This window comes from Mycetomoellerius zeteki, unplaced genomic scaffold (genome assembly GCF_001594055.1).
Source record: "Mycetomoellerius zeteki isolate Tzet28-1 unplaced genomic scaffold, Tzet1.0 scaffold421, whole genome shotgun sequence".
Taxonomy (NCBI): Eukaryota; Metazoa; Arthropoda; class Insecta; order Hymenoptera; family Formicidae; genus Mycetomoellerius; species Mycetomoellerius zeteki.
In genome coordinates, this window is record NW_017257416.1 from 1,361,494 (window position 1) to 1,387,560 (window position 26,067).

The window sequence follows — 26,067 nt, forward strand, 5'->3', positions numbered from 1 at the left end:
ATATATATATATATGTATGGATGAAGAACTATTAGCTTAAATAAGAATGAACTGTTATTACGCCAGTCACGTGAAAGACAGATTTCCGAAAAAGACAAAATTCCATTTTAGCACTTCATGTCATAAAATTTATATAATCTCGTGACACGAGATCCACCAGAATCCGACAGAGGAGATTAGAGAGGTAGGATCGTATTAATCAATTTCTGCTCACATTGTGTTAGTGATAGTTAACGTATAAGCGAGCTCAACCGAGAACCAATCGAATCGGTCGTGGAGGGACCGATGGAATATACGTGTTCACGAGGGATTGTCCCAGGATTTCCGAGGACGTCCAGGAGATTCAGCTACATTGCAGACAGTCTCGAATTTCGTCTCTTCTCACTTCTCATATCCGCCATGTATCGTCTGGCTGTTTCAAATAATGCCTGAATACCTCGAGTTTAGATTTTCTTCATCTTTCGAATAACACGTGCCGAGAATCGTCAAAGTCGAAATCAAAAGACGAATCAAACGCTATTATACTGTAAAGATTTAAAAAGTACAATTATTATTATTAATTATTATACTAAAAAAAAGAATCTGATAATATAATTATCAAATGTTAAGTAAATAATTTCATTCAAATATTGGGTTAATATAATATAACAAAAAATTTTATTTTTAAAATTTAGTTGTTATTATTACCAAACGCTAGTTATATCATTATTTATGATGTTTGGTAATACTTACTAAATATTTACAAAAGCAAAATTATTTTTTACCGAACATTAACCGAACATTTGATTAAAATTATTTCACTCAACAATTGACAGCTATATTATTAAATTTTTTTTCAGTGTATAATAAATTGAGTATTTGATTAATAACATTATACATAATAAATTGAGTTACTATTTGAGCAATACATTTAAAAAATAAAATTTCCAAGCTAAAGAAGACCACGATCCGTGAATTCAAACATCCTAACCAAGTTTCTATTCTTGTATAATTAAATCAATTTATTCTATAGTAATTCATTATTAAATTATTACTAGGTTGGTCGCAGAGCATATTTCTTTTCCGCCTCAAATTCTTCATATATCTGTCGTTTCTTTATTCTTTCTGCGTTGGCATCCCAATTGTTGACGAGTCGCGAATCTCTCGATCAGATTTGCAACGACGCAAATTATTACGCTTTCTTCGCTTATTCATCGTACTGTTTCGCGCCATCACATTTCACGAATATTTTCATCGAACGTTTCAGCAAGTATTTCTCCTCTCCGCACGCCGATTTCAGAATGCCGATTTTCCTGAACGTCGTCGATGCGATAACGGCGTTTTCCCGATATTACAAATAATTACGTAATATTTGTACGTCCGCACTTTGCAGGAGCTCGATTGTGGAGCATCGTTGTTCTCTCTCATAATATCATTTCAACATAATGACGTTAGTTCAGCCGGCGAGTAGTTAGGCACGGAAAAGGGCGGAAGGATGGCATAGTAGGTGTTTGCTGTTAAGGCAGAGATAGGCGGTAACGGCAGCAAAATGCAATGACGAGGAGTTTACTACGGGGCTTCCCTCCCGTTGAACGGAAGAAGAGGAGCGGACCCATTACTTCGACGTCTTCGTAATATCCGGCATCCTTATCTCAAGGTCGCCCAGCTTCCGGTTATGTTCCGGTGCACTCTATATCTGTCGATTTTCTAGGTTGCGCGGCGTGTCTATCAAGACACTATATCCTATCGATTTCATGAACTTTACAGTTTTACATCAGTTAACGTCGAGAGACACGATCATTAAAGGATCCCGCTAAAGTTTTCATTTACAACTTGCTAAAAATATAAAGCTATCACAAATTATGAGCTAATATTCGATTAATTTCCTCTCCTTTCACTCCTGTTAGAAAAAAGCGAATCATTAAATTAACATTTAAATTAACATAATCGTATACAAGAGGACATTCCTTCCTAAATTTTGACAAGACGAAACAATTATTAAAAATAAATATAGAGGAAAAGGTGGTATTATGGTTAGTATACTTTCCTTGATATTTCAGCTATCATATAGCAAATCCTAATGATTACTTATGGAATTATTAATTCAGTAGCTCGCCGTTACACCATGACACTAACATTATCAATACTTAACAACATTTATTATAACGCATTTTTACTTTCAAATATTTCGAAACATTTCTGAGGTACACTTTAGCATTTAATTATACCTACTTCCTCATTTTTCTTAAACTTGAGCGTATTATCACATGAATATATGCATTTTTGAGTGTGTTATTTACTATTTAACATTTTATTTGACTATATATATTTTGAGTTATGCAAATTTAAACAATACCATAGCATTTTGCTAATGTGGCCTTCTATGGATATTGATTACTCACGATTTCTTTTTTGAGGTTTTCATATCAAAATAATTATTTGATAATCGATTGTAGCTCTACTGTTAATCTATCGTTTATATTACGTGTACTATTTTTATAGTACTGAGATTTTTATTACTGAGCAGCTATATGCAGAAGTGTGAAAATCTTTTTTACAATAATCATTTTTACAATATGAAGTTAAATGCTTATTGGCCAATGCGTGATTATGCGTTATTCACATGAAAGTTTTTCGAAGACAGGCTTTAATATAAATATTTTAATACGTTTTGTGTGAAGGTAAATTTTGTCCTCCTATCTTGACTGAAATTTTACACCCATGACAATTAATATTACCTATAGTTAATGTTTATGCAAACGATTCATGAAATAATTATTATTAAACGAGAAAAAGAGAGCAAATCTTTATATTAGAGAAATAAAATCTATTGTCATGATCAATCGCACTTAATGTTGGACAAGTATTATCATAGCGTACCAGTTTCTTTCTGTCATGAAACTTGATTTCGCTTTCGTGACTGACAGACCGATCTCCCGGCCATTTCGAACTAAATGCTGTATCTACCCGATATCACTCCCGTTTGATATCGCACATTCGAGTTTCGATGGGCAACCTGTCGCAAGATCGACAAGCTAATGCGCGTAATGCCCATAAAAATCGATGCGGCTTAAAGCGCGGTGTGGCTTTTATCAGTACAGACCACGGGAATCGACGACATCACACGTGCGAGTGTGAAGAGGCATTTCATAGTGGTGTAAAGTACAACTCGTCGTTGCGAGATAAAAAGGAAGAGAAAGAGAGCAAGCATGAGTGAGTGAGAGAGAGAAAGAGGACAAGAAAAAGAGAAAATGTATCGGTCGATAAAGCCTCACGGTTATTTAGATAACCGTGCATCCGCGCGACATCACGGCAGCGGAGGAACCGGGGAAGAGAAGAAAAGGTGCTGCCACGACATAGAACGAGCGGAGGATCGAGATTATCGATTCTCAAAGCGAAGAGAAGGCAGAGACTCGTCGACGCCCCTTTGCTCGAACGCGTCGCAGGCGAAAATATGCGACAGCTAGAAATAAAGGCCGGTTCCGCACGAAAGATTACCGGTTCCCCTGCTGTTCCGAGCTGCTCCGAAAGAGGAGAGGTAGTCGAGTCCTTCCGTTTCGTTTTTCTTCTCGTTTTCTCTCTCTACTCAGATAGGTATGCGCGTCCATAATTCCTCGCGTTCGCGAGAGAACGTGCGCGCGCTAAATCGGTCCTACGAGAGATACGCGAAAGAAGATTTAGCACAAGATTTCGATATATATAAATAATCGATATTACATTTGTTATAACACTGTGAATGTATAACAGTCGATATATAATATTAATATAAAAATAATTCATCATTTTGATACTAAATATTTTTAATTCTGTAATTCCTACACAATTGGCACAAATAACATAAAACTCTGAAAATAGATTTAAATCCGGTCTAAAAAAATAGAGAGAAAAATAAAAAATTTAGCATATTACGATATCGAAATAACAAAACATTTCTGTATTTTACCTCTAACGAAATCACAGGTTTGCGTTTTTAAATATTCGTACAAAAGATAGTCAATGAATCTGTGGAATGTCTGGAATTTGTGAACGAGTTGAGTCGCAATCTACGATTGGGCGTGTCCAACTGTATACATTCAAGACAAGGTAGTCATTTAGAATACTGCTGCAGTTAAAGGCGAGGGGATAATTAGATCAACAACTGTCCTTATATCAAATTTTTCAGTATAAAAAAAACTAATCTAGACAAAATAAGAAGTTGGACGCATCTTTGTATAAACCTCTTCGCTGTTACAAAGTTTTGAATCCTCGAGGTACATCTCGCATAAGAGACATTCCGTACATAGGTAGGTATACGTAACAGTCGTGCAATTGAGAAAATAAACGCACGGGTCGCGCGAAGAAGAAAAGCGGACGGAAATTCACGCGGAACCCAAGGAACAACTTTCCTTTACTATAACACGGCACCCGTGACAAAACAAATACACACTTATTCGCGGAAACTCTCAAATGTTAGGTGGATAGGGGCGAGGCAGACGGTGAGTATCCATCCCTCGCCAGGAGGAGGCAGAAGAAGATAAGACAAAACGGAAGTTCTTCTCCCTTAGAACCGACCTTCTCCGCAGTGTATGTACGTTCATCCTAAATACATAAATGTCTTGTACATACGCTTTCATCCTCTCACCTCGCCTGCCGACGTGGATGTGCATTCAGAAGACACGACCACCAAGATGGGCAGGGTCATCGCCGAGGATATGCAAAACACAGGGTTGAAAGGGGAATGTCTGCCAGCGCAAATTTCTCAGGCAAATACCAAACAGACATTACGTGAGAGAATTGAAGGAGAGAATTAGATAATTTAGAAATACCTATAAATTTAGAAATATATATTTTTCGCAATATAAAAATTATTTACAGATTTTAGGACGCTTATCAGTATCAGAATATTAAGATCAATCTAAGGTGCCTATAAGCATCAATATAATTAAATTTCTTTTGTGATATTTAATTTAATTAAATGTCAATTTAATTTGTGATATTACTACTCTAGTTCCGTTAGAATTGCGTTTCAAGACTGAAAATTAATTCGGCGCACAGTTTGAGGGATTGGATATGAGTATATAAATTCACACAGAATTATTTCAGCACTAAAGATCCAGCTTGATCGTTTAGGGTCTTTATTTCCGATTCGTTGTGTAGTCACATTACGATCTTATAAGACACATTATATTGCCTTGTGTTAATTTTGTGTTAAATTTAGAAACGTAATTTAAGAAATGAAATAGTATAACAATAAAGTATATAAATGAAATGTCATACACGGAAAAAAAAGATTAGCTGCCACAACTAAAAATTAGGTATGGCAGCTAAACTCTCTCAGTAGCATTATATGGACATCTAACATCGTATTTGCGAGGTCTAATTTCCATTAACTGTGAAGCCTAAATATTATCATTGTAACAGACAAGCATTTTGCTATTATGTCGATGTATCGATCAATGCAGCAAACGTTTTTTGTGTAACAGACAATTTGATAGCACGTACAGTTTCAGTAAACCATATTTAACTGTGGTAGAGATTTTCTTTTACACGGACATATCCAATAACTGTGACAACTAACTTCATATTGCTAAATAAATCGATCTATAACAGATATACATATTTTACTATCACGTCCTTATGTTAGCTGCAGCAGCAAATCCTTTGTATGTATTAGCAAATTCATAGCTATAGTAGCGAATGCAATTTCAGCAAATCAGAATTAGCTGTAAACAAGAAACATTTTTTTCCGTGTATATAAATTTGTCCCAACCTGGTCGAAGCTGTATCTGCGAGAGGCGCCATAAAGATCCTGAAAGGTAACTGAGGAAGTTTCAAAAAGGAGAAACTCATCGTAAGAAGACTCCGTGTAAGGAAAGAGAAGACATCAACTGAAGCTATAGACCATCTTGGATCTACACGAGACGACGCGAGCGTCGCGACGTCAGGACCATACATCACCGACACCGAGATAAAAGTTCGTGCCGTGCTCATTGCCGCGAAATATGGTGGTAAGCGAACAAAGTAGAAACGAACAATGGTAGTTATCGCGTAAACAATATATTCTACTGCAATATATTGTTTCTATGTGAGCGTAATTGTGAGTCATAGCGCGTTCTCAAAAACAAATCAAATCAAAGTACAATTTGATTCTGATTTGCAGCACAACAAATTAAAGCTGAATCTACTATTGCCTATTGAAGCTTATAAAAATACGACTTTTAAATATTGGATTTTCCTTTAAAAATCTTTTTGTAAAAATATAATATCTTCAAATGCAATATACATGCAATGTACGATATTATATTTTTTTGTTAAATAATTCAAACAAACTTCAATATTTGTTAGATTCTGTTATCTATATTTTTTTCCTTTGTGAACAGGTTGCCTTTTCGTATATTTTTCGATTTTTAAAGGCGTATGTAAATAATTAATAAAAGCATTGTTGAGTACAATAAACGATGTGATGAAAACGTGAATAAGTCATTAATTGATTTTGCAAAGAGCTACAAAAGCAAACAATAGGCGTGAAACGGATGATAAAAGAGGAAGAATTTGCCACGGAATACAAAAGTGATATCTAATAATGGGGAGAATGGTATAACCAGCATTAATTAGTGAAACAGCTGTATATTGATTTGAACTTAAGCTTTCTTGAAAGCAGGATTCCAATTAGCAAAGGAAAACGGCGTTTGCGTGCAATAGCGCAAAATAAAAAAATAATTCGCATAGCAATGTTGCAATGCAACTGTAAGTGCAATAATTTATTTAGTAGGTCGCATTATATAACCGAACTTTTTGGAGTGCAACGTTATTTTATTACTGTTATTCTTCAATTTCACGTTTTCATTCCTTAAATAATTTAATAATTAACAATTTGAAATCAAATTAGTGTTAAACTTATGTATGTTAATTAAATTAAAAGATACATTTCTTATTTACTATCGTTGTTAATTATTTCCATTATCCAAATTTAATCTACCAAAATGCTTTAATATTTGACTATACGATAACGTGCTGGTTACTAAGCTCCGTAGTCCACAAAAATTAAATTTTTCTGCGAAAAATACTCTTTGATTTATAAATGTAATCGTTTTTTTTCTCATATTATCCATTTTTATATTTTCGGAATCTCTCGCAGGTCATCATTAAGTGACCGGCTGAGGAAAACTAATATCCGATCTTATATATCGATGACATTGTAACGTGAAAAATATGGTCACGCCACGGAAATTACGATACGTCGCACACAAGTAATCGTTTGACTAGTTTGTAACGCGTGTTTAAATCGCCTCTTGTAATCCACGCAAGCCGGAATGTATTACGAACGCATGCATACACACACGCACACCGCGTAGATAAATTACACGTATGCGTATTACCAACCAGTTTCCGTTACAGTAACCGTTGGGAAATCAGAAAATTATAGCAATTTTAGCAAGAATTAGCAAGAGAAAGAATAAAAAATACAAGCTTTATATTGTGCAAAGATTTTATTAGCGCATCAAAGAATTGGTCTTTTTCAAACTCGATTCAAGTAGAACCAGATCCCGTTCACAATGAATTAAAGGAGAAATCGTACAAATAAGCATACAAATATCAAAGTAAATCCGTGTCATTCACGCAATAAAGTGAGAAAGCATAAGAAGTATCTAATGAAAGAAATACGCAAACATTGAAAAAAGAGTCTGGTTACATTAATTGAAATTCTGGTTGAAAAAGGACAAATTAGAATTTTCTGGTTGAATCTATAATCCTAATTAAAATAACTATAATTCTGATTGATACGATTAGAATTTTCTGGTTAGTACATTTTCAACCACACATAGAAAAATATCATTCTATTGCTACGAAAAGTGATTACTTAATTTACTTTCTTTGTTTTAAGTAACGCGATTATCTTCAACAAAGAATATTTTCTTGATAATGATCTTAAAATATACTTATTATAAATTTGAGAAGAAACTCATTATTATGTATTCAAAATAAGAACTCATTTCCTTTTGAACAACATAAAATTGATCCAAGAAGTGACTTTATATAATCAGCAAATCAATTTGTTTTAATTTAATAATCTTGACTGAAGTATTAAACTTACTATAATATAATAAATTTGATGCTTGTGATGAACTTACTATAGATTCCGGAATATATGAACTTTTGAAATACTTGAACCAAGTAATTATTATTCTCGGCGAAGTATTAATGAACGCAATAATGTAATATTTAATATCGTAAAATGAAACTAATATACGTACAATTTCGAATTATGCTTCACAAAAGTTAACGTACATTTATGTCGTCCAGCACGTGCACATGCGTACCGTCGCGAGTGATGCGAGCTTTTACGGGTATATGCGAGGCGGAAGTCAGGTGGGGGATCGCGTACGGACGATAAATTATAATTAGAATCGAGCCGAATGTGACAATCTCTGGCGCCCGTGAATCATGTATTAACCCAGTCGCTAATGGGTATTAACTGTGAGCCGTTTAAAATTACAACTCCTCGACTCTCTCCCTCTGTATACTCGTCGCGGCGGACGAGATAGCGAAGCGGAACGCTTTATCCTGGTATACAGCAACCGTTCGGTAGCAGCGGTTCGACGCTTCCGGGATCGCTTTCCACGCTGCACTTACGATACTTGCAGATTTAATTAGCGCGGAATTCCTTGACAAATAAACCGCAATAGCAGCTGTGTGTGATATGCGCGTACATACATATAGATAGAATTCATCGTACATTCGACGTCATTTGCATTTTATATTTGAATTAACAATTTGATACAAGTATAAAAGAACTTCAAATAAAGTTGTTATATGTATCATAAATTTGAATATTTTTGCATTATTTATACATCAAGATCTAATTAATTAATTCTACTTATTATATATTTTTAATTCAACTTGACAAAGGCGAAATGTACAGCATTATTGATACTGTCGCGAATTCTCAAATGTTATTAAATTTTAGTATTATTTGGTGGCGGAGAAAATAAATTATCTTAAGTTATCTAAAATTACAAATTGATCGCAATTTTCAAAGACTCGTTCGGACATATCGGCAATTCGGGTATATCACCAACATCAATACTTACGACACGAAATACCAGGGAATTTAATTAACGAAAAATGCTTTGACTGGCGAATCACAAAGTTCATAGCGAACTGAACGAATAAAAGAAATGATTTTTCTTCCCTGACTTTACGCAATATGACAGAATAGCTCGTAAAAGCGGGACTTCAAAGAAATTAATAAAAAGAGAACGCGTCTAGGAAAAGAGGTAATAGTATTTAAAAATTATATAAATATCGCCATATCTAAACAAACTCAATTTACTCATCGGTAATGTCGCGAAGATTTCTTTTTTACTTTGTTTCTTCATTTGCATTTCGCTTACTGCGAGTTAAAATCCAATTTTAGCCTCCATCCGGATGAAATTACGAATGCGCAACCTTTTAACAGAGCTAAAAAGAAGCGCGATACTTGCGATTTAATTAAATCATGAAATATGACGACTGAGCGGTGGCAATTAAGTACCCTTTTAGAGGACTTACTGATACCAATTTACTCTTTCACGTCGTACGTCGCGAACACTTATCCCGCATCCCGAGACGCATTTTATCCCGTTGGCCGCACATGTCGCTTCCGGGACTACAGTTTACATTATGGTACTTCGAGATTTAATTAACGAGCACATCGACCGCAAGTGTTCATTGAACATCAAACCAGATTGTCTTGTGTTTCGATCATACGCGATTGATGTATTAAGATACGATGAGCGGTCGAAAAAAAAATGAACCAAGTACCGGTCGAAATACGATTTAATTAGATTGTAGCTTTGATACACGAATGGTCGCGTTCATCATACATTACAATCTTGCAATTTTCAACGTGTCAAATATCTTAATAATTAACACAGTCTTTCGTAAATTAATTATAAATACATTTATATTTAACCTCTTTTTAGTCTCGTTAGTTAAGATGTCCAATTTCTCTTTAATTTGATTAAAGAATAATAACTTCTAAATTTGTATATTTTTTAAATTTAATAAAATAAAATAAAATAAAATAATTAGCTGGACCAGTCGTAATAATATCCATTTGTTAGCATTATTTACGCGATTCACCTTATACAATTTGTGTAATTTTATTCTAAATCATGTCCTACAAAAATTGTACAAGGCAATACGAAAAAAATTTTTCGTTGTATTTTTTTTCTCTCGTATTTCACTCATCCAACTCGACATTAGTTACGGCCGAGTTAATTTTATTATTATAACGACGAACACATTGCTAACGACGAACACACGTGAGTAAGAGCGCGTAATTCCGGTCCGAAATATTAATAATGGTATTGTGAGCTTCAAATCTGAATTTCGAGAACATTGTCCGTGCGTTCACGACCAACGTCGCGCGTTGTCGTCTACGCGTAAATTATGCACAAACCGTGATCATTAAAAATTTATTAAACACGGTTGCAGCGTTCTCGAGGCTCAAAGAACATTATCATGCGCGCTTTGCAAGTCGCGCGCTAGTCGCTCATTACAGAAGACAATTACGTTGTCTTCCTGTTCTTTTCACCAAGACGGACAAGACAGAAAAAAAAGATGGAGCAACGGATGGTATAATGGTGACATCGCAAGTCATAAAATAACTGTCGTGTGGCACTTGCAATTTGAGTAATTTTTCACATATATTGTCGCACGCATCGATAATGAAAAGGTCGAGGACCCCGAATGATAAATCGGTGCACACTCTAAACATTCAAAGCTCAACATATCGTAATAAAATCGCGCAATGTTTCGAAGCATACTGAACTCATTTAAAAATATAATCACTTCATTTTCCATGCGACCGAAACGTTCAATATAAACGTTTCTATAATACAGTTTTCATTAAAATTTTACCATGCGCAAGTCATAATATGAGAGCGGAGTAATTATATGTGTATTCATTATATTCCTGATGACCTGCAGAACCTAACAAAAATAATTTAGAGGAGGAGATTCGCACGTGAATGCGCGCGCTTTTATTATAATGACCCGATATAGTATACGCGTGTGCGTGATCGGCCGTCCTTTGACGCCGCCGCGTATCTCTATTAAATCAATATTTATAACGGCGTCGGACGCCCAAGCCGTGACATAATAACCCGACGTAATTTTAATTAGCATTATTGCGCAAGATGTTCGCCCGTATCGGAACATGCTTTTAACGAGGGTAGCTTATGAGTATCGAATTACTTTACGGAGATTAAAATCGCCGTCTAACGAGGTCGCCCGGTGGTATAAATCGCTGTCTTGAAGATTTTCACGCCGCGCGTGTCATAAGAGAAAATAGAAGAGGAAAAAAAAGAGTTGAAAGAATGATCATTAGTACGCATAACGACGAAAAAAAAAAACGGATAAGACGATCTCAAAACGGATATTAATCAGGGGATCAAAGGGAAGAGATAATGTGTACGCATATCTGGCGTGCTCGTTAGAGACGAGAGACGATTATTTCACTTATTCATCTTGGCGAAAATGTAGGAAATAATGGAGAACGACGACGCAAGCGACGAGCGAGCGTGCGTGACTCTTTTACAGGTATAGTTTAACTCTTTGACCACAAAGAATATTAGACTCCACTCCCTCCGGGCAAACTGTAATCTTTGATTACGTAATACGATACAATATCGTAAACGTACGTACGTAAGAAATGAGAATCTGCGTCGGAATATTGCAGAAATGAAGACCTTTGCAATTAATGCATACTAAGCAATTAAAAGCGAATAATACGCGAACGAGGAAAGAAGACTCGCAAAATTGCAAAAGTAATGTAAAGATCCGCGTAAATCTTTTCACGTATTTTTTAATTAACATTTTTCTCTCTCTTTCTTTCTCTCAGCAAACATAAGTACAAAATGTAAAAATTTACAGACTAAACGGAAGGTATTCCTAAGTTTAGTATACCTATATTATATAAATTTTAATATCCGAAACTCAGCAACCATAATAGACGCAACAAATTATCCTATAATGAAAGATTGCAGGTAAAAGAGTTAAGGAAAATAACAACATGGATTAATAACGCATTGTAGTCGTCGTCTGTATTCGCGCGCATAAATGACTTCGTTAAAAATTTATTAATCACGACCGAGAATGCGAAGATCAAAGAGCAAAGTACGTAGTATGCATGCGCATTATTCGGCGCATGCCGTGCTCGTTACGAGGTAGGATAATTCGATCTACTCACCTCCACGAGGGTGATGAGGATGATGAAGAGAGGTGGTGGGCAGCATGTATAGTGATCGGCGTAGTATTTTCGGTCCCGCTCCTCCGTGAGGAATTCATCGCCGATCATGCGGACCATCCTGAAAGCACAAACACAAATCGCAATATAGTTTAAAATTTAAAAACATATACAACGATATTTGCACGCGTTAAATTACAAAATGTGAATATAAAACTATATCTATATATTCTATTTAGTATATAGCGTACCTTCCCCCTTTTCCTTCCTTTTTTTTTAAATAAATGAGCTGTTATCTAATTCGAATTACTAAACAATTCTGATAAATTTTGTATGCATTATAATAAAAATAGAATATGTGCATATCAAAGAATGGTAACTGCTTGTGTGTAAATGCGTGTAAATCGAATTTATTCACATTACTGCGGGAAGCATCTACTAAATATAATATGTAATTTTCCATTAATCGGTTCATTATACCGTGTAAAAATATCATGCATAACTATAATTATTATATATTAGCAAATAAAATATTCCCTTGTCGGTAAATGTATTTTAAAGATGAAATTCATAATAGCATTTTATGTACACTATTTCTGTGCGCCAATATAAACGCAATCGAATATTTTCAATTAAACTTTACCATAGTATTTCATTTCAGAAGAATTCAACACGAAAAAATAACCTGCAGCGCGCGCAATCGAATCTTTTGAGCCAAACTTCGCGAAACGACTTCGTTTGCGTGTGTTGGACATAAAAAAAAATATAAAACAACCAATCAATAAATTGAATGTAAACGCGGTTATATTCCCACAAAGTAATCTATATAGTATTTATCTAAAACGCACAACCGACATTTACTTCAATAATTTTTGTTCTTCTGAAAAGTTTTTTAATTGAACGAGAGCAGTAGTTACAACGTGTTTGATTACACCGCGCGAAATACAATGATTCGAAAAAAAATCCAGCCGTTCTTTTGTGAGACATTAATAACCAGACGATTTAGTGAGAATATTCGACAGATACCTAAATTCAAGATCCAAAAATAATTGTTCATATCCAGAAAAATGTTTTCATTAATTTAGATTATTATATTGTTCCGATTGGTAATAACTCGGTACAATAGCACAGAGTGAACAACAAAGTTATCATTTTGAACGTTATTATTTTGAAAAGCGTCTTTTCGTTGATAACAGCGTCGGCTGCCTCGTAGCGCTATTGTTGCTACAATTTCATGTTGCATCTATCAACGGATGAATACTCGGAGTTAGAATGCGCATGTAATCGGTAAACGCTACAGTAACAAGCTATATTCAGGCAATTAAAAGAACAAAAAATTTTTTCCCCATCTCTAAAACACTCGTCGGATACGTATCCGCAGACAACTAAAATTTGTAAGATAATCGAGTTTAATTAATGAGAATGTAATTGGAGGTTATATATTTATGAAGCTATTTCTAGAACGGACAGGTGAAAAGTATAAACATGGAAAACTTAATTGCGCGTACAAACAGACAAATATCACGAAGAAAAAGCGTGTAATTGTGCTTAAAAGTAATGTAGATGAAACAAAATGACAAAAATGATGCGCCGCAAACGTTAAAGAGAAAATTTACCTAATTTATAATTTGCTTCGTGAAAATTAAAATTTTGTAGGAATATTATTATTATTTTATATTATTAATATTTATAATATTAATAAATAAAAGAAGGGCTACGAGCTAGTTACAATATAAAGAATATTTAATATTCGTACAAACGTTTCGGTTCATTTTCAATGTAAACACAAATAACATTACATAAATTGTCGGAGTATTCGGTCAGATTACAGTATCCAGTAAAACATATCAGTTATTTCCGTATTCCCTATTATTTGATGTGTATGGTCCATATGTAAAATTAGCATTATTTGATTGATGTAAAAAGATCTCATCTTATTTAAAAAAAAAAAAAATGGACAATCTTACAAATAATTCAAAATAATAGACTGACATTACGTTACAGTTTAAATTAAATTATCAAGTATATATATTTTATAGTAGTTTAGTACCAATTAAGTTACATAGATACATATACCTTGATTTGTCGTAATGATATAAGTCAGACGTTGAGAGAAAAACGCAAAATTAACTAAGTCATATATAGTAGGTAAAGGTAAGCCATGATACGATATATTGGAGAGAACACATGTATCCTCGACTATGTCAGGCGACGTTATGATAAAAAGGAAACAAGGAAACAAAGAAAAGACGATAATTGGAAGGGGACAGAGGACAATGTTAAGAAGGGGAAAGAGATTGGATAATATTAAGATATGATTCTGGCAGAGAATCTGTATCATTTTGTTTGTTTATCCCATGTTTTTGTCTTTTAATGTGAACCATCTCCGATATTAGTATTTACATTGAAAATGACCCGATCGGCGAAACATTTGTACGAATATTAAATATTCTTTATATTGTAACTGGCTCGTAGCCCTTCTTTTATTTATTGATTTATTCTGATTGAGCCATATTAATAATTTATTTATAATATTGTTTAATAATTATAGTATATTATAATACATAAAATATAGCTATCAGATTCATACGAGTTCAAAGCTGAGATTCGAGACAGGATTTTATTTAAGCGATCACGTAGAAAATGGGGCTACACTTTTTACATAAGACTCCATAACTTGAAAAATAATCCGCAGGAAATCTTCCGGAGAGTATTCTGAAACTAATCGCCAGCCTTCTGTAACAATTTTAGTCTTACGAGGCGCCCCGTTAATCGTCGCCAGGGGTAGCGAAATAATGAGGAATTAACTTCGGCGAACCTCCTTTGCTTGATCGATCTCCGAAGAAAAGAAAAATACTCTCGCGAACAATTACGCGCAAACTCTCAGCTACCTATAGCCTTCATTATCCTACAGTATTCTTTTCCCCTCATTTACGACTTTCGTTACGAATGAACGCCTAGCGGAAACATTGTCGGAAAATTCTTTCTAAAGAATAGCAATAAGAGACGATGAAAGATTCCTTGCATACAAATGTTAGTTATTCCCCGACAGTTGCTTCAATTCTCAATTTTTTATAGTGTCATCAAATCGCTTTGGACTTGAATTTTTCCAGAATAAGTTTCTTACATATAAAAGATTCCATAAAACTATTACCTACGCGAAATACACTGTTAAATTCATAATGTAAAATTATACTTAATTTGAGTTATTTTTAATCATTTCTATAGGTCGCCACTGTTTCTACTCAATACATCGTTAATTTGACTAAAACAATGAAATTAAACAATTAAATAACTCAAATAACTCAAGAAAATATATTCGATTCAAATTTAATTTATTATTTATTAAGTGTATGCATTAGTGTCGTTTACTTTGGAACTAATCGCAAAAATGGACTAATTTACATTTTGACACACATGGAAATTAAAAATAACAAAATGTTATTTGACTCGATTAAGTCACCCATATTTCTGATTCTGGCAGTGTAATAAATAGATACATGACACAGAAAATCATTTTTTCGAATTGCTGTAATCATGATAATTATAAATTCTTAAGGTTTCGCGTGTCAAAATAAAAAATTCAAAAAGTTACAAGTTTCTTTGAACTTAAGTACTATTCATTTTCTTCGCTTTTTTTGTTCCGATCGTGACGACGACAATGAACGACGATGGAGTGGATAAAATAATGCACGAGACGAGACCGTCGGTTAAGCATACAAACGACACTGATAAATCGACTACGCTGATCGCGGATCGTGGAAAAAATCCGATATCACGTACGAGGATGGTAATAAAAAACACAATCTAAATTCGGACGTGGCGCGAAGGGAGGGCGGCCTGACGATCTGGGAGGAAAGTGGCGCGGGCGGTACGGTGTAAGCCCCCTTATACCTGGCTTCTCTCCGCGATGCTATCTCTCCCGTTACGTAGGAGCGTAGAATAATTACGAAGAAATATTGGCCCGTAACTCAGTCCACTATCCATAATATCTGCAACGTTTATGGCGCCAGGGAGATAAACCATTCTCCCGTCTCCCGCTATCTGGTGGCGCGTGCGCCACCGCTGCGACCGCACCACCACCGTTTCAGTTTGCTTCCCGGTTGGTTTCGAGATGCACGTGCGGATGGTGAATACTTGTACACGCTAAGTACTTACAGCACATGCACTTACGTAACGACCGGCGCGCGAGTATCGCGATCGGATTGATCAGCGATTAATCGAAGCACGAGCATTCGATTTCATTTTGCCTGAAGACGAGTTAAAGGGGGGGGGGGAGGAAACACCTTTCACGCGATTTAAACGCTTGTAAAATTAACTTCAAATTAAAGCTTCATGAATTTTAATTTGTTTAATTAGCTGTAAAATTACCGTCAACTTCCAATGAATTAAGTTGTTGACAGTATAATTAAATTTATTTGATAATATTAAAGTATTGCAATGTGTCTGCATATGAAGTAAAATTATATAATGAATACTTTACATTTTATATCTGATATTTTTATGCAAATATTATAACAATAAGCGATAATGTTATAACATCAACCCTTTTGTTTTTTTAATACTCGATATGATATAACAAATAATAATATAACATATAAAAATGAGAATTTTCAATTTATTTTCAATAAGAAACGGCAGGAAGAAAGATTTATCTGTTAAATTTATAATGTATTATATAATTTAAATAAAAAAATCTCATCTTGTCGACTTGTTTATGTCGACTTTATTTTGCCAATTTCTACATACTAATTTTACTACGCTGATAAAATGTTAATATATTCCATGGCAGTTGTATATCATGGATGTGAATTACAAACGCTGTAAAAAAGTAAGCATAAAATATATAAAACATCGGACACATATGTTTACATCGTCATATTATTCAAGCCCTAGTAAACATTCATTACAAACAGTTTCAGCTAATGGAAATCTGTGCTTGTAATGAGCACATTTTATTTTCATATAATCGTGACATCCACGCCAATTAAAAAGCATCAGCGCGGAAATCTATTCTGCGTGACACGCGTATCATAAGGTACATGTATCGCATCCTGTCCTTTTTGAAGGGAAATATGTATATTTATATTTATATTTATACGTATATATAATATATAATACAAAACGTAAGTTACCTTCATACCTCGATAGATACATAATCTCTTTCACAATCAGTCTCTTTAATTACTCTAGTTCACATGCTAATGGAAATTTATTATCGTTCAATAGATATAGTAATTTACTGCTAAAAATCGCATTTGAGAAGAATATGTTCGAACAAATCTCCTTTTATAATAATTCCATGCAAATCCAATGACGACATTCGTGATGATAAAACGTTAAACTTGTGCTAACTTCCTTTACTCTTCTCTCTCTCTCTCGCACAAATTAAATCTTTTTAAACTAAAAGTTAACTTTAAAGTACGACAAAAGAAGATATGGAAAGAAAAGATTTTCTTATTGTTACATGATTAAATAAAGAATAAGCGATAGATAATAAATGATATCGAGGGGGGGATATTGTAATTATATTTCTAAAAATATTTTTATTTTATTTCAATATCTAAAAGAAAAACTAATTATTAAAATTAAATTCATACATTTCAAGGATATATATATATATTAAATTACGTACTTGAAAGTTAAAGCGGAAAGATGCCCGTTATGCTGCAATCAAGCAACGAGTGGCATCTTCCGTCAATCCAAAAAAAAAAGTGAGAGAAGGAAAGACCGGAAACTTTCCTTCTAATGTAAAAGTCTGACATGGCTGACGGTTCGCGGTAAACGCACATTTAATTGCAGGTATGCCGCGTGAGACATTGTAGATCGCAGGAGCGATTTCCAATTAGCGATATGACTGATATATTAGGGTTCAAGGAAACAGGTCGAGAAAGGGGTCGTCTGCGTATGAAACATTGACTCGAAGTACAGGTGGTTAGGTGCACGCTCGATGCCTGCTGCTTATAGGTCGAAAGAGAAAAAAAAGAGAAGTGTAGAAGAATGGAAGGAAGAGAGAATGAAAGACCGAAAACACATTCAAAAGAAAGAGAGAGAAAAAACCGTTTCAAGGATACTGATTAATTGCACTAGCGGGGTGTATCGAGACTCGTCTGTTGGCCTGCAGAATTGCAAACGAGCTACGCCGAATTGATTGAATGCACCGAAGTGTGTCGAGGTGAGTAGAGTGTTTCGAGAAAAAGCCCAGCAACCGCGTGTAACGACGACCTGTTATGTGTTTATACCGGGATCAGAATTTAATTTCGGCGTTCTTAATTACGGATGATCGTGACAAAGAAACAGAGAAACAATCCAAGATCCGCGATCGAGCGACTAATTTACTCGTACTCAGAGACCCATCTACTTTATCCGGAGTAATTAGTGCGCGCGGTTAAGAATAAGTCGACGCGTTCGAGCCCGCTAAAAATTGCCAGTTATGGAAATTGCAGCGAGGAAGCGGCGCTATCTTTATCAAGAAGTTCCGCCGAGTTGTTCCCGTCCAAGTTACAGTATGAATTTTATACGCTTCTTGAATTTTCAGGGTCTAATAAATGTGATTAAGGCATCCTAAAGATCTCGACGAGCTACTACTCGCTCGATCCAATAATTACTGTGTAAGAACAAGTAGAAACAAAATTAATTATGAAATTATTATGGAGTTATAAAGCAAAGAGGAGACATGGTGTACTTTAATTTTCCAAACTCAAAATTACACAACCTACAAACGCTTCATAAGCTTCGTAACGCGTAACCCGCATCTTTAAAATAAAAGAGATATCTCTCCCTCCCCTTTTATTTTTATTTATCGCGCTTCATCATTTCTGGTTTTATTAAAACAGTAAATTACAGTGCAAAATTATACCCATTAAAAACATTTCAATGAGCAATAAATTTAATAGTTTATTTTTTTTTCATAAAATACTTTTAATAATTTAGATAATATTGCAACTAAATTTTTTAAAAATCAATTATACATATATATTAAATTTATATCTCATTACTGTGTAATAATTCATAATGTAACAGAATTGTATTTTATTCGATTGCTCTCGGCAAAATATTATAGATAAGCGATTTGCAGTTTGACTGGCATACGATTGTTTCGCGAATCGAATCCAACAAAATATCTTTAACATAGTATTCCATATCTCGTCGTTGACATGGTGTACTTTTGAAGACTGAAACATTGTTCTGCCATCGCGTTATCCGCGTACTGACATGATGAATATTCATAGATCACGCCACATCCATTTGTCACTTCTTTTAAAGAGTTTTCCCGGCATACCACTTTCGTAATGTAATGTTTCTCGAATACATTTACTCCGTGATGAAAGGAAGAGGACACGCTGCCAGAAAATTCAATTGCATCTTTTTAGTCTGTCAACTCGATATTCATAAAACACTTTCATAAACACCAGGTGATTTAAAAATTAAATTGTGTTCAAACACAATTTTCCCGAAAAAGTAAAATAATTCCGACATGCAGCTGCATTGTTACGATATTTCAACACGAAAAAAAGTAGAAAGTTATCTACATTAATAAATTTGCTGTGCTATTACAATAAATACGATTATCTATAATCGCTAGTTTTATTCAGCTGTATAACTTTGTTAATTTAACATGGAAAATAGCTGTTCAGCCGTAGATTTGCTGAATCAGTGAAGTTTTTAGTTTTGTTTAAACAAATCTTTTTTTTCGTGAATGCTTCTCGTTTGTTATTACCTGTTTACCTTTTCATAATTATAATTTTTCTATAATTATAATTAAATAAATTTATGTTAAAAATTACAATATCTCTATTTGAGTTGTACGCGTCGTAGCGGTTGAATGGCCTTTAAAGAGGAACATAGAAAAGTGACTTTTCCCATTTCTCAGTGTCAGCACAGCATCTCTATCTGCTGGCAGCCTCGAAGACGAAAGGTGGAAAACGGTTACGACGAGGTGGCGAGGTTGTCCCAGGCGGCTCGCTGGCTCACGTTCGTACGCACGTGTGCATATATGTGTAATTTTTTTGTTCCTGTAGCCATGGCCATGAGGAAAGTGCAGAGGTGCGCGAGCAATGATATTATCAAATTGGTTTCGCGAGTTTTCCGTGAGGCGCCTCCGCAAAGTCGCCGGCGAAGTAAGAAATTGACCCACATCGGAGTGGCTAAAGTAAGAGCCGGTAACGATCTTAACTATCTTGCCGAACTATCGCCTCTAATTACTAAACGGACAAGGAGCGGTCCCGTTGCTCTTTTGAGCGATCGCGAAACTTCAGCTTTCTTTGCGCCACGCGAGTGCTGTAAATTTTCGCTGTTGGATAATTTTAATATAGTCTCTGGAAAATATAAATTATGTTGCAATTACTTGTAATTATCTACTGAACGTTTAAAAAGTTACAGTTAAAAAGATTAATTCTATTTTGCAAGTATAGTACACAAAATGTTCAGTTAACGCAATATCTCTAGATATTCTCACGTAAGTCAAGGAATATCCCTCGAGAAACGCGTGCTCCACTTTGAGAAAGGCCAAATTGAAGCGTTATGCGAGGCTGTGCTGGTTCCGCGAATGTCTTGTCAAAATAGTATAAAGCTCAACGGGAAGTTAGAGGCGCAGTCTGACAAAAGGGTGATCTATCGCAACCACTGGACATCGCGTGCTTTTTGCTGCGTTGGCTGTCGTGTTAATATCGCTTTAATCTTACTGCGGGGGTAATATCATGCAAAGTCACGAAGCCGAATCAAATGAATTATTTAGAAGTTCATTTCATAAGTTATTACAACTTGGGAAGTTAGAAGCGCGATGAGTCGACGCGAACTTTTAAAAACTTCGCGTGCACTCACCGAATTTTTTGACGTATTTCTTTGTGCTCGCTTCAGTTAATCCAGAAACACGCTGTTGCGATATATAATTTAGTGCAGATATCCTATCGTGTATAAGAAATTACATAAAGAAATATACTGAGTGTCCTAAAACTGCAGACGATAAATATTTCAAAAACAAATGTTTGGTAATATTTTAACTCTAGATATAAAAATATGTATTTCTGAAACATCAGCATCTTTCAATTTAGGAAAGCAATTACTTAAGTTTATGCAAAATTGTTAGGTTTATGCTCAATTTTGTTATAAAAATTGATCGGGTCGTAATAAAAATCGTAATAGTAAATTACAAAAGCCATTTAATCATCATGTTTGTGCTAATAAATATAAAAAAAGATTTCTCGCACAAGATTTTGGAATATTTTTGTGTCTATTGGGAATAAAATGTTATAAAGAGATTATTAAAATCGTACGTACTGCACAAACATATAAAAGTATCTTTATATTGCGAAAACAAATAAACTTTGGCAGGCGCGTAAAATGCGCGAGTAAATAATTCCGGTACGATATCAACTTGCTGCGTCGCGCATATTGCTGCGGCAAGATTAAAATGCTATTTATCGCACGCGCGCAGCAATACAAACAAAATTACAAATGCGAGTAAAGTGCGAATAAATAATTTCTATGTGATTCTCCTCTTTTTGACACATATTTTTCCAGCACGGCACAACCTCGCACGATACATCGCGCGGATATATTCTACGTTATTATTCGATGTAAAACGAGGAGGTATTTCTTGGAATAACTTGATATCCAGAAAGATTGGATCAAATGGTTTGATTAAGTTTGTTCCTTTGTAAAAATCGCTCAAGCGAATCCTTTCGCGACGAGTATATCAGCCTCGTTCTTCGCTTATTCTAATATGCTGTCCTACAGCACGAGAAGATTCTCGGAGATAAAAATCCATGAGCACTATGAAGAGTTCGCAAAAAATCACATGATTTTTCGATGAAGGAAAAGAAGATTAAATTAAAACTTTTCAATAATATTATGTGTGCGGTGTGTAACAAATCTATATCAAACATTCAAATTTCATTTTACAAACGATATCATTCCCTTATTTCGAAACACAAAAATATGATTTTCGAATTATTATCATGAATGAGTTATATACAGGTTACTCCGTCCGTCAAAAATCAATACATTTAGGTTGTAAAAAACGAAAATGACAAAAATAACATTTGCTCATATTTTTAAAAGTATAAAATCTTTTTGCAGATCATATTTGATTAATAATAATTTGCTGTAAGTTGAAAACTAGTTTCTCCTCTTTTTTGAAAAATGTAATTTCTTGAATTTACTTTTAAAGTATATAGATAAGGGAACCATATGCAAGACAACGTTTCTCTACGCAAATAAATTTATAATAAAAAATAAAAACTAATTTATAATAAAAAAACGTTGCTATATTATAAATTATCCATTAATTGGTTTTTTGTAAAAATAAACATTTTTGTGAAAATAAACGAGAATTCTAACGATCGTATGTGCCTCTCGAGGAAAATCTTGTCGACGCCGATGTAAACGATCGACAATCAAAAGCGAGAAACGGAATCGAGTTCTCGGTCGATGTGTACGCTCGCGTGCAGCTGCAGATTGGGTATCTCGTACTGACAGAATAGAATAGAATAGAATATGGAAGGCGTCTAACGCGCGACGGGCCGTGCACGCGGATATCCATCGCAGCGTACATGTAAAGCGCATAAAAGCCGATCAGAGTGAAGCGGTACGAGGCTCGTATCCATCGCGTTATACATGTTCGTTTAATGCCTCGCGACGCGCGTCGAATCCGGAAAGAGTCCGCGTGATTGCGAGCGAAAATGTAGCTCGATAGACCTCATTCTAGACTCACTTACTAAATTGATATAATCGAGACGAGAATTGAATATCTTCCTTTCGAGTGTATTTATTATCGTTATTACTATTTGTATATATTGTTATAGAAAAAGCGACATTACAATTCGTACATATCTAATCTTCAATTTTATTCGTACTCTGAGAGAAAAGTTTTTAATATTTATGATTATTTATAACATTAGTACATTACATGCTACAATATACCGTAATTATAGTTATTACTGATATAATGTTAGTAATAATAACTGTTCGTTTAGTTCTATATCAACAAAATGTAGTTGGCACCGAAAATGATACAAATTACAGTTACTATTACTATAAATTTACTACAGTTTACAGCAATTGCAACCATTATTATAGTAATAATAACTGAAATTTCTAGTCAATTCCGGTGCATATGTATGAGCTATACATACATTTAGTTATTATTATCTACTAATTATTATTAATATTATAGCAATAATAACCATAATTATGCTATATAATTATAGTCACAAAAATATTCTCTTATAAAGAAACACAAGGTGAATTCAACAAAACAAAATCAAATAATGAAATAAATACTGTACGATATTATTATTAAATAAAGACTCATTTTCTCTCACTCTCTCCAAATTCCAATTGAATTTTCAATAAATCACAACGTGCATTTCCCATACAAACAGATACGCAAGTTACATTGCCGTTGGGAGAATTTAATCCGGATTTCCAAGTTATCGGATTTCCAAGTCTCCAGTCACCAGCGGTCACTATGATCATCTAGGTAACCAGTCTGCCAACGGCAAACGGGGAAGACGATGCGAGGATGGACGGGAGACGGAGTAGAGGACGAGCGGAGGGTGAATATGACACTCTTGGATTATACATCGATAGAGAGGGAAAACTACGCTACACGTGGCCGAGGAGGCATGAAATTACGCTCAGGTCGCGGCATATTAGATTATTAGGAATCCACGCGAGAGCATCCACCGTCGTCCCGGGCCGGTACCCCTCGTGGGAGTGCACGGGGCAAATTTCGTGATAAATCAAACGGCGGCGACGGTAAAGCCACCAACGGTTTCGTGCCCGGTGGGGGCAACGGGGAATTTTCGCCCGAGCAACCGTAAAGTCGCAAAGCGCAATAGCGTTCTAATTGGGAGACAAATTCGAAGAAATGAGGTCTAGTTTCAAATACTAGATAATAGAATACAGGAGAAATTGTATTATTTCTATGAGAGAGAAAGTAAGAGAAGATGAATGAAGAAGAAAACTCTTCGAGTCCAAAAGTAAAACATTTAGGTATATTAGAACAATAAAAAAAATAATCGCTTCACAGATTCGTTGAGAAATATTACTTTTTAAGAAATTTTGCTCTTCGTTTTGAATATCCTGTTTTAATTCTTCGTTTGCAATCATATTTTTACTTCCTCCGTCTGCAATCTGCATATTTTTGTCCGACTCAAATTTTTTCTACTGTTTTAGGATTTAAAAAAATTGTCGAATATGAGGAAAAATTCGACTGTGATTGGTCAATTTTTCTCTACAACCACCACCACTACAACTACACTTACGCAGTTGTAAAATGGATTCAAGGAGCTTTTCAGTAAGAGACATAGATAATACAGTGAACATTACATCCTTGTTATTTGTCACTATTAAGGGGATGGTGGAGTGACTAAATTATCACATTACAGTCTTATAAAAATCTTCGAATTGACTCAATGGAATAAAAAATTCTTTTACAGGATTAAAATAGACGCAAAATTAGGAGGTGGTGCAGTGGACCTTGTACTAAAATCGAAAGAATGTTAAAAAATTTTTTTTTGATTTTAGTACAAGGTCCACTGCACCACCTCCTAATTTTACGTCTATTTTAATTCTATAAAAGGATTTTTTATTCCGTTCAGTCAATTCGAAGATTTTTATACGACTGTAATGTGATAATTTGGTCACTCCAGCATCCCCTTAAACAAAGATGAAATGATCACTGTGTTACATTGTGTCCTTTGCTGGAAAGCACTACAATACATCGTGCATCGAGTTATTTTTACACGGACGCTCCCACGTGCTGTATTACTCATCTAGAAATCCGCGCTAATTGTTGCGGAAAACCGTCTAAAGCCCCAATTTTCGCCTAAAAACGAATCACGTTGCCGAATTTATTAAACCGACGAACAATGGAAGCTTTCAGAAGAAAAAGTTGCAAAGTTCTCGGAAAACATTGCGAAGGAGACGAAAGGAACGAACCAGGAGAGGCCATTCTCGACAAGAGGACGAAGACAAGCTTCTCCCCAGAGAGCAAGGAACCGGCGAGGAAGACCTCCTTCTTCGAAGGAGGAAATTGACTTCTGGCAGGTAAGGACGCGTGCTCGGACTACGGACGCCTGTCGCCTGTGCTCCCGTCGTCGACGGGTGCCGACACTTCGCGCACATCGAGCCGTAAGCTCGTAAACGTACTTTGCTTCTCGGAGCTGCTCGTAAAAAAGCTCACTATATATGGCACCGCTATTTCCTTTTATCCTTCTCACTCCGTCGTTTCCACTTCCTGCTTCTCCTCCTTCTCCCTTGCTACCTGCAAGCACTTTCGACTAAATCCTGCTGGTATCTGCCTGCTTAATCTCGCTGAATCCATTCTAACCCCATCGCGAAAATCGTTTTCTAGCACAAGAGCGGGGGCAAGCGGAGAGAGAGAATGTCTGCGTCGATGGATAGATAAGTGGAATGATAAGAAGGTGATATGGATGTGGCAACGACTTTGAAAAATAGTGTAGATTACTAAGTAGGTATATATAGCTATTTAGACAGATTTTTACAAAAAAATCTCGCGTCCCTCTCGTCCTCTTCGAAAATCGAATGTAATCAAAAGATTTCTATAGTTATCACACTATAATATTTATATCTCATAGTATCATCTATTTGATCCAGTTAAGAGAGAATTAATGAATGAAATTGAGAATATCATTAAAATTTCAAAATAACAATTGTAATACCAAAATACATGTAAATATAAAAAAACCGAAAAAATAAAATGCTACATATTATATTAGTGACACGTATATGAGCATTTATAAATAAACAGAAATAGTATTTTAATCCGATTTGCAGGTTTCTACGATAAGTACTTAAATCAAACATATGATCGAGTACATCTCTTACAAAGAACTTATATTCAATAACTT

General features: G+C 34.9%; 1 protein-coding gene across 1 annotated transcript in view; it reads right to left on the reverse strand.

The window, feature by feature from the left end:
- LOC108726439 (protein rhomboid) overlaps positions 1-25,520 on the reverse strand; it is a 131,051-nt gene extending 105,531 nt beyond the window's left edge. The window contains exons 1-2 of the mRNA XM_018454011.1: positions 25,417-25,520; positions 12,194-12,311 (exon numbers count right to left, since the gene is read on the reverse strand). Coding sequence (XP_018309513.1) covers positions 12,194-12,311; positions 25,417-25,520 — 222 coding nt within the window. The remainder of the gene's footprint in view (positions 1-12,193; positions 12,312-25,416) is intronic.
- Between the last annotated feature and the right edge of the window lie 547 nt (positions 25,521-26,067).